Below are 14,245 nucleotides of genomic sequence, written 5' to 3' on the forward strand. Positions count from 1 at the left end.
CGGGATCCTCTCTAGAGGCCCGATGCAGAGTTTCAGTCCACAGTTCAATAGATGCATAAGTTACAGGAAACACCGGTTTTATCGAAATTCCCACGAAAGCAAAACTACTCGTTTTCATAAATATCTAAGTGCACGATCTCATGTTGGAAGATGCTTCAAAATGTACTATAATTAGATCATAGAGAGGGTTACAGTTTGGAAGTGAATGAATGCTCCAAAAGAATACTTTCACCAATAAGAAGATACTTGGATTTAGCCAAAAGAAACAAGAGATCGAAGTGCATATTCCTTGGCAAATATGCAGAACTCTCCAAAGTATAATATCCACAGTAAGCATTATCCAAAATGATGAGCATGATTATAACTCCTCACCATGAAGAGTTGGGGACCTGGACATCCACACAGCAAAATGAGAAAAATACTAGGATCTTGCACCCTGAGCAGGCCTACCTTCCATAATTTCAAATTGAAACATTGATTGTACAAATACAGGACTTCGATCTAAAACATCACTTTCCAAGGCTAAACACGACTTCACTCAGAGAGCAGTAAGGATTGGGGAGATGAGCACACCATGCTCCATCTTACTACCTTGCAGCAGCTCGTGCACTCATTGATGAATGGTAGTTCGTGCTTCTTTGCTTCCTGTAAGAAGTATAAACATCATCGTATTGACTCACTTCATTGGGATTGGCCGTTGCCCCTAGTCCCAATCTACCTGAGCCACTTTTCCGATCAACACTTCCATCAGCATAAGCACCTGTCTCTGGGTCAACCTGCAGATTGGGAGGTGGGGGTATGCATGCTCCTCCCTTGCGAACAGGAAGCTCTCTTGCATAATCCTCATCATCTTCTCTAGAATCTGATTCCATGGGTCCTTCAGAAGGGTTGACCTCTCCAATTTCTTTGAAGAATTTCGACACCCTCTCGAGAATTTCTGATGGAGGCACAGTAGATGGGGGTATTACGTTTGGAATGTCCAAAGGGCTCATGGGAGAGTAAGGCACACCACTGCCAATCTGCATCTTTCTAACCATTCCTGGTATAAGACCAGGTGGGAATAAAGGATATGGGGGCATTTTTTCGCCAACATGAGCATTTGATGCTGGTAAAGGCTGAACAGCTGAGGGCATGGGAATGGACCCTGGGAAAGCACCGCCAGGTACTGCATTAGGAAGAAATTGCTGAGGTGCTAAAGAGGATTGCAAGGCTGGGTCTTTATCCGGTAGACCTGAAACAGAACTTTGCCTTTCTTGCTGCCAGCGAGGAGATTTGGTGTTTGTTGTGGCAACCCTGCACAAGATAACAAGCTAGGCAATTTTCAAACATGAAACTACTAATCTCATATGAACAACTACAACAATAACAATGCCGGTGCCATTTTCATCAGAGCTTTACACATCTAGCTCTTTCCCAGGAAGTAAGAAGCCAGAATATTTGATGATTGATCACTTTGATCTAATTCTTCACGACTGTAAGCTGGAACAAATAAGAAAATTGCAAGGAAAGGGAGCAACAAGAACTAGACCTTGTTCTAGGATGATTGAACAATTTGATCTAGTCTAAGTAGTGTTTCTTTTTTCCTATGTAGCCAATGCATTTCAAGTAAATTGCATAGTTTAATTAGCCATTCAAAGAAATCTAATTTAGGTGATAGAATACCTGAGGCAGAGTCTTTGGAAGACATGGATAGTTCTTTTGAAGGCCCAGGAAAAGAACCACTAGGTACCCCACCAATCATATCACCCTCTAGACCATAAACTGTATCCTGATCAAAAACTTCCTTAGAAGCCCAAAATTGTAATATTTTCTGTAGACGTGATTGATTTTCTTCCTTGTTTTGAGGATTGTGGTAAATCCTTGCAAGCATTGAACCTAAAACAGGTTTAACGCGACGGCCTCATTATCAAGCTCATGAGGATTAACCCTTCGTTGCAAGCTGCAACAAATAAGAGATAATGTTACAGCGCCCTGACAGAATGCAAACTAGAAAATCACAGCAGAACTGTCTAACATTCCGTGACAGACATTACAAATTGAAAGGATCTGTAGGGAAAAAGAAACGAGACTTGCATCTCCTGATTATGGAGAACATAAGCTACAATGTAAGGCCACAAGAAGGAAAAATCACTAATTCTATTGAACAGGCGCAGTCATATAGATACATGGTTCAGTGGGATAGGAAATTATATTTATGAGCCAATCCCAATCTCCATACTAATAATGGAAAGCCTTTTTATTTTATGGTGTAACATATCATACAGAGAGCCTACCATGCTGCTACTGATGGCAGACCTATCAATCCATACATTATCCACAATGAGAAAAAAGAGGGGAAAGAAGGAAATGAAAGGCAAGTCAACAGAGAGAAGACTCGTAACACATGCCACATGTAAGCCCTACAAGAACAAGGATCAACATGTTCCCAATATGCATCGGGGTGCAGGACCGACAAATAGGATTTGTAGAATAAAGCAATTAAGTAAGGCAAAACCCATAGAACACATGACCATCTCATCCTAACCATGTTTGTCAAAATACCCAACACCACCAACAAGGGACACACAAGTCCCCAACCATGTGAACAAACCAGCAAGACCCAAGATTAAAGATGCAAGCCCATGCGTTGAGCCGAGTTATATAAAAGAAAAAAAAAGTTGTTCAAATTCGGTTCTCAATTTTACAGTGCAAAATTTCATATTTCCATTTTAACTTTTCCATCTAAAGCTCTAATAATTGATCGTTCCACTAAATCATGTCACACTTGTGTGTATAGTTCCCTGTCCACAATTCCTGACATTTACTTTACTGAAATCATTTTACTGGAATACAAGAGAAGGAGAAATCCCACAGGGTAGAAAGACTAAGCCATCTCGGGCAAAATGTAATTGAGGGGCTAATTACAAAAGAGTATTCCATAGCTCCCCTCTTGGACAGTATTCACTACCTGAGCCACAAAAGATGCTTTTTAACCAATAGCTACATAAACACACCTTACAATTTGACCTTGTTGATGTGAACAGTGTCACGTTAAGCATATGAAACTCCTAGTTGAACCAACTGGGAAATAAACTCACGAGACTTCTTCCACATTCTAAGCACATAAAAATTTACCACGGTGCTGTCCCTCTCTTCAAGATACCTATAAATATACTTCCTAGAAGTAACAATCATTAATTCTAACTAACTTGGAGAAATGCTCCTGTGTAAAACAAATATTTCTGGTCCAATTGCCTGAGTTATCACTTATTTGGGTTTGGTTTGACTTAGTCATACATAAAAAAATAAAATAAAATAAAATAAAATAAAATAAAGGAGAGAAGGAGCAGGAGGAGGGGTGTTTAACAATGTAACAATACTCCAGAAGGACCAGTGAACATCCATTATTTTAGAAAAAGACTGAAAGTAGAACTAGCATAAGCAATCACTATGAGGGGAATAGTATGAAGCAGTAAAAGAATCTACAAATCAACCTTAGACTGCAAGCATAATAAGATTATCCTGAACAGATAGAAGTCAGATTCCTCAATAGGACAAGAAATGGCACATGATAAGAATCTCACCTGTCAAAAAGAATGTCATTAGCAAGGTAAATGATGTGCAGCTGTCTCTCAGAGTCATCCATTGCATAGACCCTGTCCCTAAGAGCCTCTGCAAGAGCTGGAGCAAATGGAGATCTCTGCATGAACCAAATTTTGGCCCCTTTAATTGAATCCTTTGTACCAGTGAGATTACTTAGTACGTCACTAAGCTCTGCAGCAACATCAGCAGGAAGTGGGCCAGATAGTCCTTTGAAGGACTCAGATGACTTATCATACTCTGGCCGACCATGAGCCATAAAGGGTGGGAGATGTTGATGGGGCTGCTGCTCATAGAATGGAGGAAAAGGCTGTTGATGCATTTGAGCAGCACCTAACATAGAGGCTGAAGACCCTGGAGCAGCACCGGCAGCATTCAGTGGTGTGTTCAGCGAAGATGCATTCAACATTGGATTGGGAGGTTGGTGCATAATAGGCATTGAAGACGGTGAAAAAGGAGGAAAGTGACTGCCTGGAAAACGCGTGGACATCCAAAGCTTGTGACGATAGTAACCATGCCCCTCACCCCAAATAAAAAACTATATGCAGGATTATCTTGCTGTTTTTCGCGAATCATGGCTTCAAATTCAGGTCCGTTTTTAGCAGCGTACTCCACAAGTTTTTCAATGCGTTTATGAAGCTCAGGATCAGCAGGAGGAGGAACTGGAGGAGGAGCAGAGTCATATGGACCAAGGAAAGGTGAAGGAACAAGTGGCGGAGCCATGTGTGGAGGGAAAGCAGATGGTGGCTGCTGTTGCTGCTGAAGATGAAGAAGGTGAGGAAGTGGAGGAGCATGGGAAGAAAGCTGAGGCTGTTGCTGCATAGGGTGATGATAAGGGAATTGCTGGAGAGAAGGATGCGGAGGTAGGAACGGAGGACCCTGCACAGGAGGGAACTGCTGATGCTGCGGGTGAAATCCATACTGTTGCTGCTGCTGCTGCATATTTGCTGCTTGCCGCTGTTGTTGAGCATATGCCATAGCAGGATCCATCAGCAGAGTTACTGATGGAATGGACTATCAACCCAACCACAAAATCTTCCTGCAACATTATATATGACGTTTAAGAAGAATTGCAGTAGATAAATCAACTCAGCATATTCAAAGCAGAATCACATAAAGAAAGTTGATTTTCTGTTGGTAGCTGTATAGAAAATTGAAAGATCTGCACTAGTCTTAAAAAAGAAAAGAAAAAAAAAGGCATAAAGAATCACAGTCCATCTCTGAACAGGTACAAAAATTGCCAATGTACTTTAGCATTACCAAATGCTCCCAAAAGTATTTGATAGAAAACTATGGAGAAACATCATTTTGGAAATAAATCGGTCAACTGTCTCACCACCACATAAGAAAAAATCCCTTCCATCAACCTTACTTTGCTTAACATTAAAGCAGTCTGTCTCAAACCAGGATGGAGAAAATTTTACCGATACTGAGAAAACTATAGATTTTATACTTGCCAGATTTCAACAACAGCATTGGTATGCCGGGTGTACAATTAAACACTTCTGTTCTGCTATTTCCTCGCCATTCGAACCTACAGCTACTACCGTGCAACAACAAATTCAAACATCGGAAGGATCTTAATGCAAGACAAGTTAAGCTTGGCCAAAGTGTAGCAGCAGTCGAGACAACACCAGATATAAAACTAGAGTCAACACAATGAGATGCGCCAAAAATCATCGCTACCTCTTTAAACAGAGGTCCGTCAGGTAATTGCAGACAGCAAATGACGCCATACATGATTGGATAAGAAGATAAATTTCTAATGCAGTTGAACCGAAGCTCAAACCAGTTCTCTTTCCGACAAAGAAATCAACTTTACCAAAACTTTCAGCAAAAAGTTCACAATTTCAGGGCATTTAGCTAGACGAGCAACAGCCACAAATTAGCAGAGCGGTCTTCAAGGGCCGCACGAATCAGAAATTATAGGATTTCAGGTGAAATGGGTAAAACCTACTTTCGCTCAGTATCACCACGAATTATAGGACGTAAGGCATTCAGCCAAGCAGAAGAGCTCGCCAAAATGGAAAAACAGCAAAGGGACAAAGCGACAAAAAAACTGCCATGCCATTCACCTACGAGTTTCCCAACTATCCGACACATCCGGAAAAGTAGAGCAGAACCATTCGAACCTACAAGTAACGAAAATCCAATTCAGCTCTGCAATGGAGGATCTCTCTAATGGCCACGGGCGATGGTAATCGAGGGTTTCCGGTGATCTTCCATAGTCAGAGAGAAAGAGGGAGGGGAAAAAAGCCCTAACTCGAATGGTCAAGCATCCATGAGCAAGCGAACGAGAGAGAGAGAGAGAGAGAGATGACCTATCTATATCTGTAAAAAGCAGAACGAGAAGTGGAGCTGCCGGCGACGAGAGCTACGGCGGCGAGCGGCGAGCGGCGGCCCCCCGGTGACGCTGGTGGCGGAGGAGTCTGGCGGAGGTGTCTGGTGGAGGACCGGAGGGAAGGGAAGGGCCTTGAGATTCTGTAACATACCAGGTCTCCGAATTGTAATTAGATGACCAGCCCGAGGGCATTTGTGGATATTACAGGGATGTGAAGTCACCCGGAGGATCCAACACCCCGAGCAAATTTCATTAATTTATTTTTTTGGGGGTCAGAAAATTTCTTTAATTTAGTTGCCAAAATAAAATACTCAAATTTGTTCAGCGAAAATAAAATAAAATAAAAAATCGTTCACTTCACCAATTATGACAAACATTACCACATCCTAATTGCTTTTTTTAAGAATCATGGATCATAATATAAGTAGCGTTGAAAAATTATGATAGTTGTGAATTCTACGTAATCAACATGGCCAAACAGGCTATAGAATCTGTAGAGCATATCCCATATTCGAAATTTTTGAAATTGAAAAATACATGATAAGTTTTGAGAAATAGGGTCGTATCTCATTGTGCCTTGTGTCATGATGGGAATATAACCATCCACGTGAGCTCATTATGAAGAAAGTTAACTTAAGTGCATAAAAATATTTTTTTTTTAACACGACTGCTTTTGATATGTTCAAGTTTGCTAAAATTATGCCAAGATCGAGTTTGTTACATGGTAGAAGGAGTTGGCACGACCTAGAAGATTTCTATACAAAGAACCATGATTGATTTGTGAATGAGCAACCCTCAATTTCTTCCGATGTTTTATGATTTTCTCGAGTACTCCAAAACACTCAAAGCGTGATCGATGCAATAATTATACACTTATGTAATAAATGCAAGTAATTGGGAAGATGGGGGAGATAATATCCATTGTCAAATTTAGAGTAAATTTACGGTTACAATTAGCCTTCTCATCTCCCAAGCGAAATAGAAATCTAAAGCTTATTCATTTCTAAGATCGTTATCATGCACGTGCTATAAGATTTTCACTGGCCTACACGAAAATCACAGTGTAACTCATCTATCAAATTGTCAATTTTAAAAGCCTAAATTGAAGCGATTCAGCTCACTCACGAGAACTTGTTAGACCACGTTCCAGAACATGTTCCGCAACTTGACTTTTGGTTGCAACGGTTCTATGCACTCAAAACAACTGGTTGAGAATATGGTAGCCTCCTGAAATCACATTTATATCATTTAATCCAAACAAACCGCGGAGAGCACACAATATGCACAATCAAATTGAAACGGGACAACAATACGAAAAAAAAAGAGACGGCAAACGCTATGGCAAAGGCCGTTTGCGGAGAAATTCTCCGAAGGAGAGAGGACGCTTGAGAGAAAAAAATGAAGCGGCAGACGAACTGGTGCTAAGGGTAAAAGAGTTGGCCAAATTTGCGTATTAGTGAATTAGGGCTTACTTTGTTTTTCCTACTTATTTTTGGGAATTATCATCTAAGGTAATTGGCCGACGTGAAAACAAAAGGTAAAAATCAATTCAGACTGCTGAAAAAAAAATTCAGACAAATCCATGATATTGCATATTTACCCAATCACAATAAGAGATCAAATAATAAATAAGTTGGAGACTTATTTGCGAACTCAAAGACTCGGCAAATCCAAACGGGGCAAAAAGTGCGACAAGCATGGAAGAAGACAATGCTAAGGGGAAAAGTGCCAAAATCCTAAACCTTTTTGCATTTGTGCCAATTTAGTCCTAAACCTTTTTTTGGTGCCGATTCAGTCCTAAACCTTTTAAGTTGTGCCAATTCAGTCATTTCCGACCAATTTTCACCAAATTTTGCTGACGGACGCCGGCCGGGCTGACGTGGCATGATCGGCGCCGACGTGGACAACTTTTAATAATTTTTTAATAATTTTGTAATTTTTTAAATATTTTTTAAATACTTTTAATATTTTTTTTTTTTTTTTTTTTTTATTTTTCCTCCTCGGTCGCCGACCAGCCAGCTGGCGACCGGCGCGGGGCAAGGCCGACCTCGCCGGATCCGGCGAGGTCGAGTCTCGCCGCCATGGGCGAGGGCCGGCGAGGGCGAGCCGCCCATGGCCGCCACCAAATTAGGCCATGGGCGAGGCGGAGAGGTCGAGCTCGCCCATGGCCCGATCCGGCGAGGTCGGGCGAGGGCGGCGAGGCTCGACCTCGCCAGATCCGGCGAGGCGAGCCCGCCCATCGCCCATGGCCGGATCCGCGAGGCGGCCATGGGCGAGGCTCGCCCTCACCGGTGATCGCCTCGGCGATCGCCGGACCCCCGACCTAGTGGAGGAAAAAGACAAAACTAAAAAAAATAAAAAAATATTTAAAAATATTTAAAAATAAAAAAATTAAAATATTATTAAAAGTTATCCACGTCGGCCGATCAGCCACGTCAACCGTCGGCGTCCAGTCAGCAAAATCGGTCAAAATTGCCGAACGGACTGAATTGGCACGACTTAAAAAGGTTTAGGGTGGCACCGAAAAGGTTTAGGACTAAATTGGCATAAAGGCAAAAGGTTTAAGACTTTTTTCACACTTTTCCCCAATGCTAAGCTAAGGCATATAACTTTCATTCTTACATCTAAATCGAACGATATAATGAGGACAAGAGGTGGAGAAACGGGGTTGGACCAGTCGAGGTGCTTAGCATAATGAGAGTTAGTGAAAGTCTGAAATATGAATAACCACAAAGCAAATAAAGCATGATGAAGTGTTTGCAAAGTTTTGGGAGTCAAGTCTGCTAATTGCTAGGCTAACTGATTGTTCTGGGGCTTCGCTTGGACAAGAATGAGACAACTTTCTACGAGTTTCAAACTTTACGTACACAATCGACCGTTCAAGGATTTGGAAAAATGCCACGCGGTGAAATTCAGCAAGGAAACCTAGGTTTAACCATCAGCATGCTCTTTTTCTTCTTCCATTGCATGCTCATGAGCTATAAATAAGATTATCTGCTTTTATAATTTGTGTCGATCGCACAACTTAACCATCTCACCTGCTTGTTCCATTTGATGATTTGATTCTATAGGCTCGACAAGACCTAACGAGTTTCATGACACTTCAAATCTTCGATGATGTAACTTTAAAAAAACCAAAAAGTGAAGACATTTTATTTCCTGAAACAAAAACAAAAACAAAAACAAAAATTCGGTTGGTAAAATTTATGTTATTAAGAATAAATTTACTCCTGCAAATAAATTTGGATTAGAATTGTTAGAATAATTAAATAAAACCACGTATTCGTCTAACAATTTAAATTTTTAGAATAATTGACTGTGATCTCACAAAATCTCACATAATATTAGAGACAAATCTTTCCAAGCCTCATTTGTCTTTCCAATTAAATATGTCCATGCTCAATATTAAGCAAAAAAGCTATACTAGGCATGAGAGAGAGTGTTAGAATAAGTAACTATTAAACAACGTCGTTATTTAACAGTTTAGCTTTTAAAATAGTCAAATGTGATTCCATAAAATCTCATAAAAATCAAAAAGTAAAAAAAAAAAAAAATCACTTCTTTGTTCTCGAGTTTCTCGAGACAACTCAAGAATCAAACCTAAACTCTCCCTCCCTCCCTCTCTCTCTCTCTCTCTCTCTCTCTCTCTATATATATATATATATATATTTACTCTTCCCTTCTACTTTTTATTTTCTTTCTTTTCATTTTTTTCTTCCTCTAGCCAGTCATCCGCCACAGCAATTGTTGGTGACCTTGCCGTGGCTAGGTGAGGCTCGACTCGCCAAATTTAGGCATGCCAATTCAGCCACCCTCGCCAGATTTGGCCTAGGTGAGGGTAGCCCCGATCAACCTTGCCTTGGCTTAGGCAAGGTTGGCCCGCCCAACCAGTGGCCAAATGGAAAAAGAATAATAAAAAATTAAAATATTATTAACATTTGTCAACGTTAACAACAGGGGTATCATGTAAGTCGCCCAACGTCCACACTTTAGCAAAATTTGACCAAAATTAACAAGAATGATTGAATTAATACCAAAACAAGAGATTTATGACAAAATTGACATTAATTCAAAAAAATTGGGACTAAATTGACATTAATAAAAATTTAAAACTGAATTGATATTAGATGAAAAAACTTATAACTGAATTAATACTATTACAAATATAATAAATTTATAACTTTTTAATAATTTTTCCGCATACTTTAAAATAGTTAGAATTGGCTGATGCACCCAAAATGGTTCTCCAGGGGCCATTCAAGGTACACTCAGCCGCATCAATTATTAAAGCGCCCACGACTTTTAATATTAATTTTATTTATTTTCTTCTTTTCTCCTTCTTTTCCTGATGTTCTGAGTGAGGCCAGGCTTGCCGGACGGCTGGGCAACGCAGCCTCAACCGCCAATGGCAAGGCTGGCCTCGCCTGCTTCCACGACTGCCTCGCCCAGTGGCTAGTGAGCAGTTCGTCTGCGATGGTTTAGAGTCAATTCCCAGCTCTGCTTCGGTTTCAATTGGAATACAAGCAAAGCCACTAGCGACAATTCGCGAAAACTGTGTAACTGTCGTATTCCCAGCACCATCGACAAGCCAAGAAACGCAACTTTGAAAGACATCGAATTCTCAATTCTTCATTAACAACAACAAAGACCCGAAAATGATTAGTCCTATAGCTACTGTCGTCTCCATCGATTTGATGTATAGAAAAAAGAGAGAGAACCGAACAAAATGTCGAAAGAACTCTTGGTTCTTCACAACTCATCATAAGCTTCATCATCTTCTGAGCTCGCCGATGATGAACCGCCGCTCTTCTCGTAGACCTGCTTGATGACCGGCGTACACACCGCCTCGACCTCCTTCAACTTCTCGTCGAAGTCCTCCTTCTCCGCCGTGTCCTGGTTCTCGTCCAGCCACTCCAGCGCCTCCCTGAGGGCGCTGTCTATCTTCTCCTTGTCGTCCGCGTCGATCTTGTCCGCGAGCTTGTCCTTGTCGCCGATGGTAGCCCTCATGCTGTACACGTAGCTCTCCAGCTTGTTCCGCGCATCCACCTTTTCTTTGACCTTCTGGTCCTCTTCTCTGAACCGCTCGGCCTCTTCCACCATCCTCTCGATCTCTTCCTCGCTGAGCCGCCCCTTGTCGTTCGTGATGGTGATGGACTCCGCCTTCTTTGCGGCCTTGTCCTCGGCTTTCACGTTTACGATGCCATTCGCGTCAACTTCGAATGTGACCTCAATCTGGGGCACTCCCCTGCAACAGACAGCTTAGTACTTAGTCGAATGCCGCTGCCATGTCATGAACTTGATATGAATGAATTAGATCAGGTTCAAGCTCATATTCTTCGAAAATTTAGAATCTTCATGGAGATGAGATGGCCCGACCATCGGACTACATTGATCGGTAGGGAATGACAGATTACCTGGGAGCAGGTGGAATGCCGGAGAGGTCGAACCTTCCAAGCTCGCGGCAATCTTTAGTCAAGCTTCTTTCGCCTTCGAAGACCTGTTGGTTTTACACGGAAATTAGATAATGAGTCACTGCTCAAGAAAAGCCAAGTATGATTTTATGAGCACCGCGCGAATATGCAGGCGATACCTTGATCGTCACTGTGGTCTGCTGATCTTGATATGTAGTGAAGACCTGAGACTTCTTGGTTGGGATGACGGTGTTTCTCGGGATCAACTTGGTCATGACGCCGCCAGCTGTCTCGATGCCCAGACTAAGTGGAATCACATCAAGCAAGAGGATATCTGCACAAATTAGACAGTATCAATCCCCGTCAAGCCATCCCAAATCACTGACCAGCAACAAAGCAAACTCTCTAGTGCGCTAGATCATATCTTTACCTTTGGTTTCCTCGCCGCCTTCGCCACTAAGGATTCCACCCTGAACAGCCGCACCATAGGCGACAGCCTCATCAGGATTCACACCCTTATTCGGCTCTTTTCCATCGAAGTAGTCCTTCAAAAGTTGCTGCACCTTTGGGATTCTGGTGCTTCCTCCGACGAGAACGATTTCGTGGATATCGGTTTTCTTAAGACCCGCGTCTTCCATGGCCTTCTTGACCGGACCCATCGTCTTCTTGAACAGGTCCATGTTCAACTCTTCAAACCTCGCCCTCGTCAACGGCTCCGAGAAATCAACCCCATCGAAGAGAGACTCGATCTCGACCCGGACTTGGTGCTGGCTACTCAGCGCCCTCTTAGCCCTCTCGCATTCCTTTCGGAGCTTCCCAAGGGCCTTGTTGTCCTTGCTGATGTCCTTGTTGTACTTCTTCTTGATCAACTTGATGAAGTAGTCCATGACTCTGTGGTCGAAGTCCTCTCCTCCGAGGTGGGTGTTGCCGCTGGTCGCCAAGACCTCAAACACGCCGTTGTCAATGGTCAGGATACTCACGTCGAATGTACCGCCGCCGAGATCAAAAACCAAGATGTTCTTCTCTCCTCCTTTCTTGTCCAGGCCATAGGCTATAGCCGCTGCGGTAGGCTCGTTTATGATCCTTGCCACATTCAAGCCGGCAATGATGCCGGCGTCCTTTGTGGCCTGCCTCTGAGCGTCATTGAAATAAGCTACACAGACAAGCACATGGTCAAGACTCAATCGCCGAGTACTTAGCAACGGCGCCGAGTACTAAGATAATAAAATTGCAGTAGACGAATGATACCTGGGACGGTGATTACAGCATCCTTGATTTTCTTTCCCAGGAAAGCTTCGGCCGTCTCTTTCATCTTCCCCAATATCATCGCGCTGATCTCCTCCGGGCTAAACACCTTCGTTTCGCCTTTCACCTTCACCTGGATGTAAGGCTTTCCATCCTTGTTCACGACCTTATAAGGCAAGTACTTGATATCTCGCTGAACCTCCGCATCATCGAACCTTCAAGCAAACAGGTCGAAACACGAATAAGTAAACCCAGTCACAGGGCACGAACAATGGCCGAAAAGCGAAACATCCGAAAGGCATGTGCAGATCCACTTACTTTCTCCCTATAAGGCGCTTCACATCGAAGATAGTGCGTTCCGCGTTCATGGCCGCTTGATTCTTCGCGGCTTCTCCAATGAGTCGTTCGCTGTCCGTGAACGCGACCCACGAAGGTGATTCTGTTTCCTTGATCGTTGGCTATAATTTCCACGTGACCATTCTTGTACACGCCGACGCACGAGTACGTAGTCCCGAGATCGATCCCAATGACCGTCCCGACCTTCGGCGAATCATCAGCAGCAGCAGCCGCCGCCAACCCCAGACAGAATTCTACAGAGGACAGCAATCAACACAAGCAGAGCATACATATCAGGAAACTCCATTCACTTAAAAAACTCCAATTTCTCCACGAAAACTCTCACTACAAACTGCTCATATAATCCATAAACTTCTATTCTATCTTCTTGCTCAGAAGTAAATAAAATTTCAAACAGAGAACACGCCCTCTGGCTTTTGCCACTACTTCTCCATCAAGCAAACAGAGCCACCGCGCCGACGTTCTCCGACGACTCGACTTTCTATACTAGGATGAATCGGTGCCCATACGTAGACATCGCATCGTAGTCTAACGTTTAAACTTCCTAAACGATCGGCTCAAATTCGAACCATGCAGCGAAACTTCACTAGAACATAAATCGATCAAATCCCGCCATCGCCGACGGCCGAGTCCATAAAAAGCAAAACAGAGCAATCACTCGCATCGCCAAGATCACGACTTAAACCGAAGAAAACCCGTTCGTACTTCCTCTTCAAAACCATGAATTCCGCTCGAAAGAGCAAACCGACATCGTAAAACAAAACACGACGAAACTCAACGTAAGGACTCACCTAAAGCAAACAGAAGCAGGAACGCCAGAGCCCTGCTCTCGATCCTCCTCGCCGCCATCGTTCTCTCTCTCTCTCTCTCTCTCTCTCTCGCTCGCTTGTGACTCGGAAAATCGCCGTCGATTCGGACGGAACTACTCTCGCTGAGAAATTGAGTTAGATGATGTTGCCTAAAGCGCGCCAGAGATTTATAGTGTTCGGGTGTGGCGCGATCGGCGGGGCGCTAGAGTGTTCCATCGTCATGGCGGGCCGAAAGATTCGGCCGGGACACGACACGTTGAAGGGCCAATGGGAGACGGACACGTCGGATGCTACCAAGTGTCCGAGTCTTGTCGGGAACGTTCTTGTAGTTCCTGGAGAGAGCTCCAGGTAGTCGAGAGCAGGACAGGTGTACACCTGTCATTGGTTGGATGATAGCATCGGGGTCGCGACGAGTTTTTGCCGAGTGAATTTCGGAGCTCTTTGCTCAAAAAAAAAAAAAAATTCGGAGCTCATCGGAAGTTGCTTGTCTCATGCTTTGAAAA

General features: G+C 43.1%; 2 protein-coding genes across 2 annotated transcripts; both read right to left on the reverse strand.

Moving 5' to 3' along the window:
• Window positions 1–251: 251 nt before the first annotated feature.
• LOC108957248 (calcium homeostasis endoplasmic reticulum protein-like) lies at window positions 252–6,053 on the reverse strand. Its single transcript, XM_039300903.1, is given in 6 exon segments — window positions 252–1,284; window positions 1,647–1,890; window positions 1,893–1,939; window positions 3,564–4,107; window positions 4,110–4,618; window positions 5,901–6,053. Coding segments are annotated over 5 exon segments (1,992 nt in total). The 5' UTR covers window positions 4,570–4,618; window positions 5,901–6,053; the 3' UTR covers window positions 252–587.
• Window positions 6,054–10,512: 4,459 nt separating this feature from the next.
• LOC104417707 (luminal-binding protein 5) lies at window positions 10,513–13,867 on the reverse strand. The gene is given in 8 exon segments (XM_039299049.1): window positions 10,513–11,165; window positions 11,335–11,417; window positions 11,511–11,665; window positions 11,762–12,484; window positions 12,580–12,791; window positions 12,895–13,014; window positions 13,016–13,166; window positions 13,725–13,867. Coding segments are annotated over 8 exon segments (1,998 nt in total). The 5' UTR covers window positions 13,783–13,867; the 3' UTR covers window positions 10,513–10,669.
• Window positions 13,868–14,245: the final 378 nt, after the last annotated feature.

Source organism: Eucalyptus grandis, chromosome 8, assembly GCF_016545825.1.
Source record: "Eucalyptus grandis isolate ANBG69807.140 chromosome 8, ASM1654582v1, whole genome shotgun sequence".
Classification (NCBI taxonomy): Eukaryota; Viridiplantae; Streptophyta; class Magnoliopsida; order Myrtales; family Myrtaceae; genus Eucalyptus; species Eucalyptus grandis.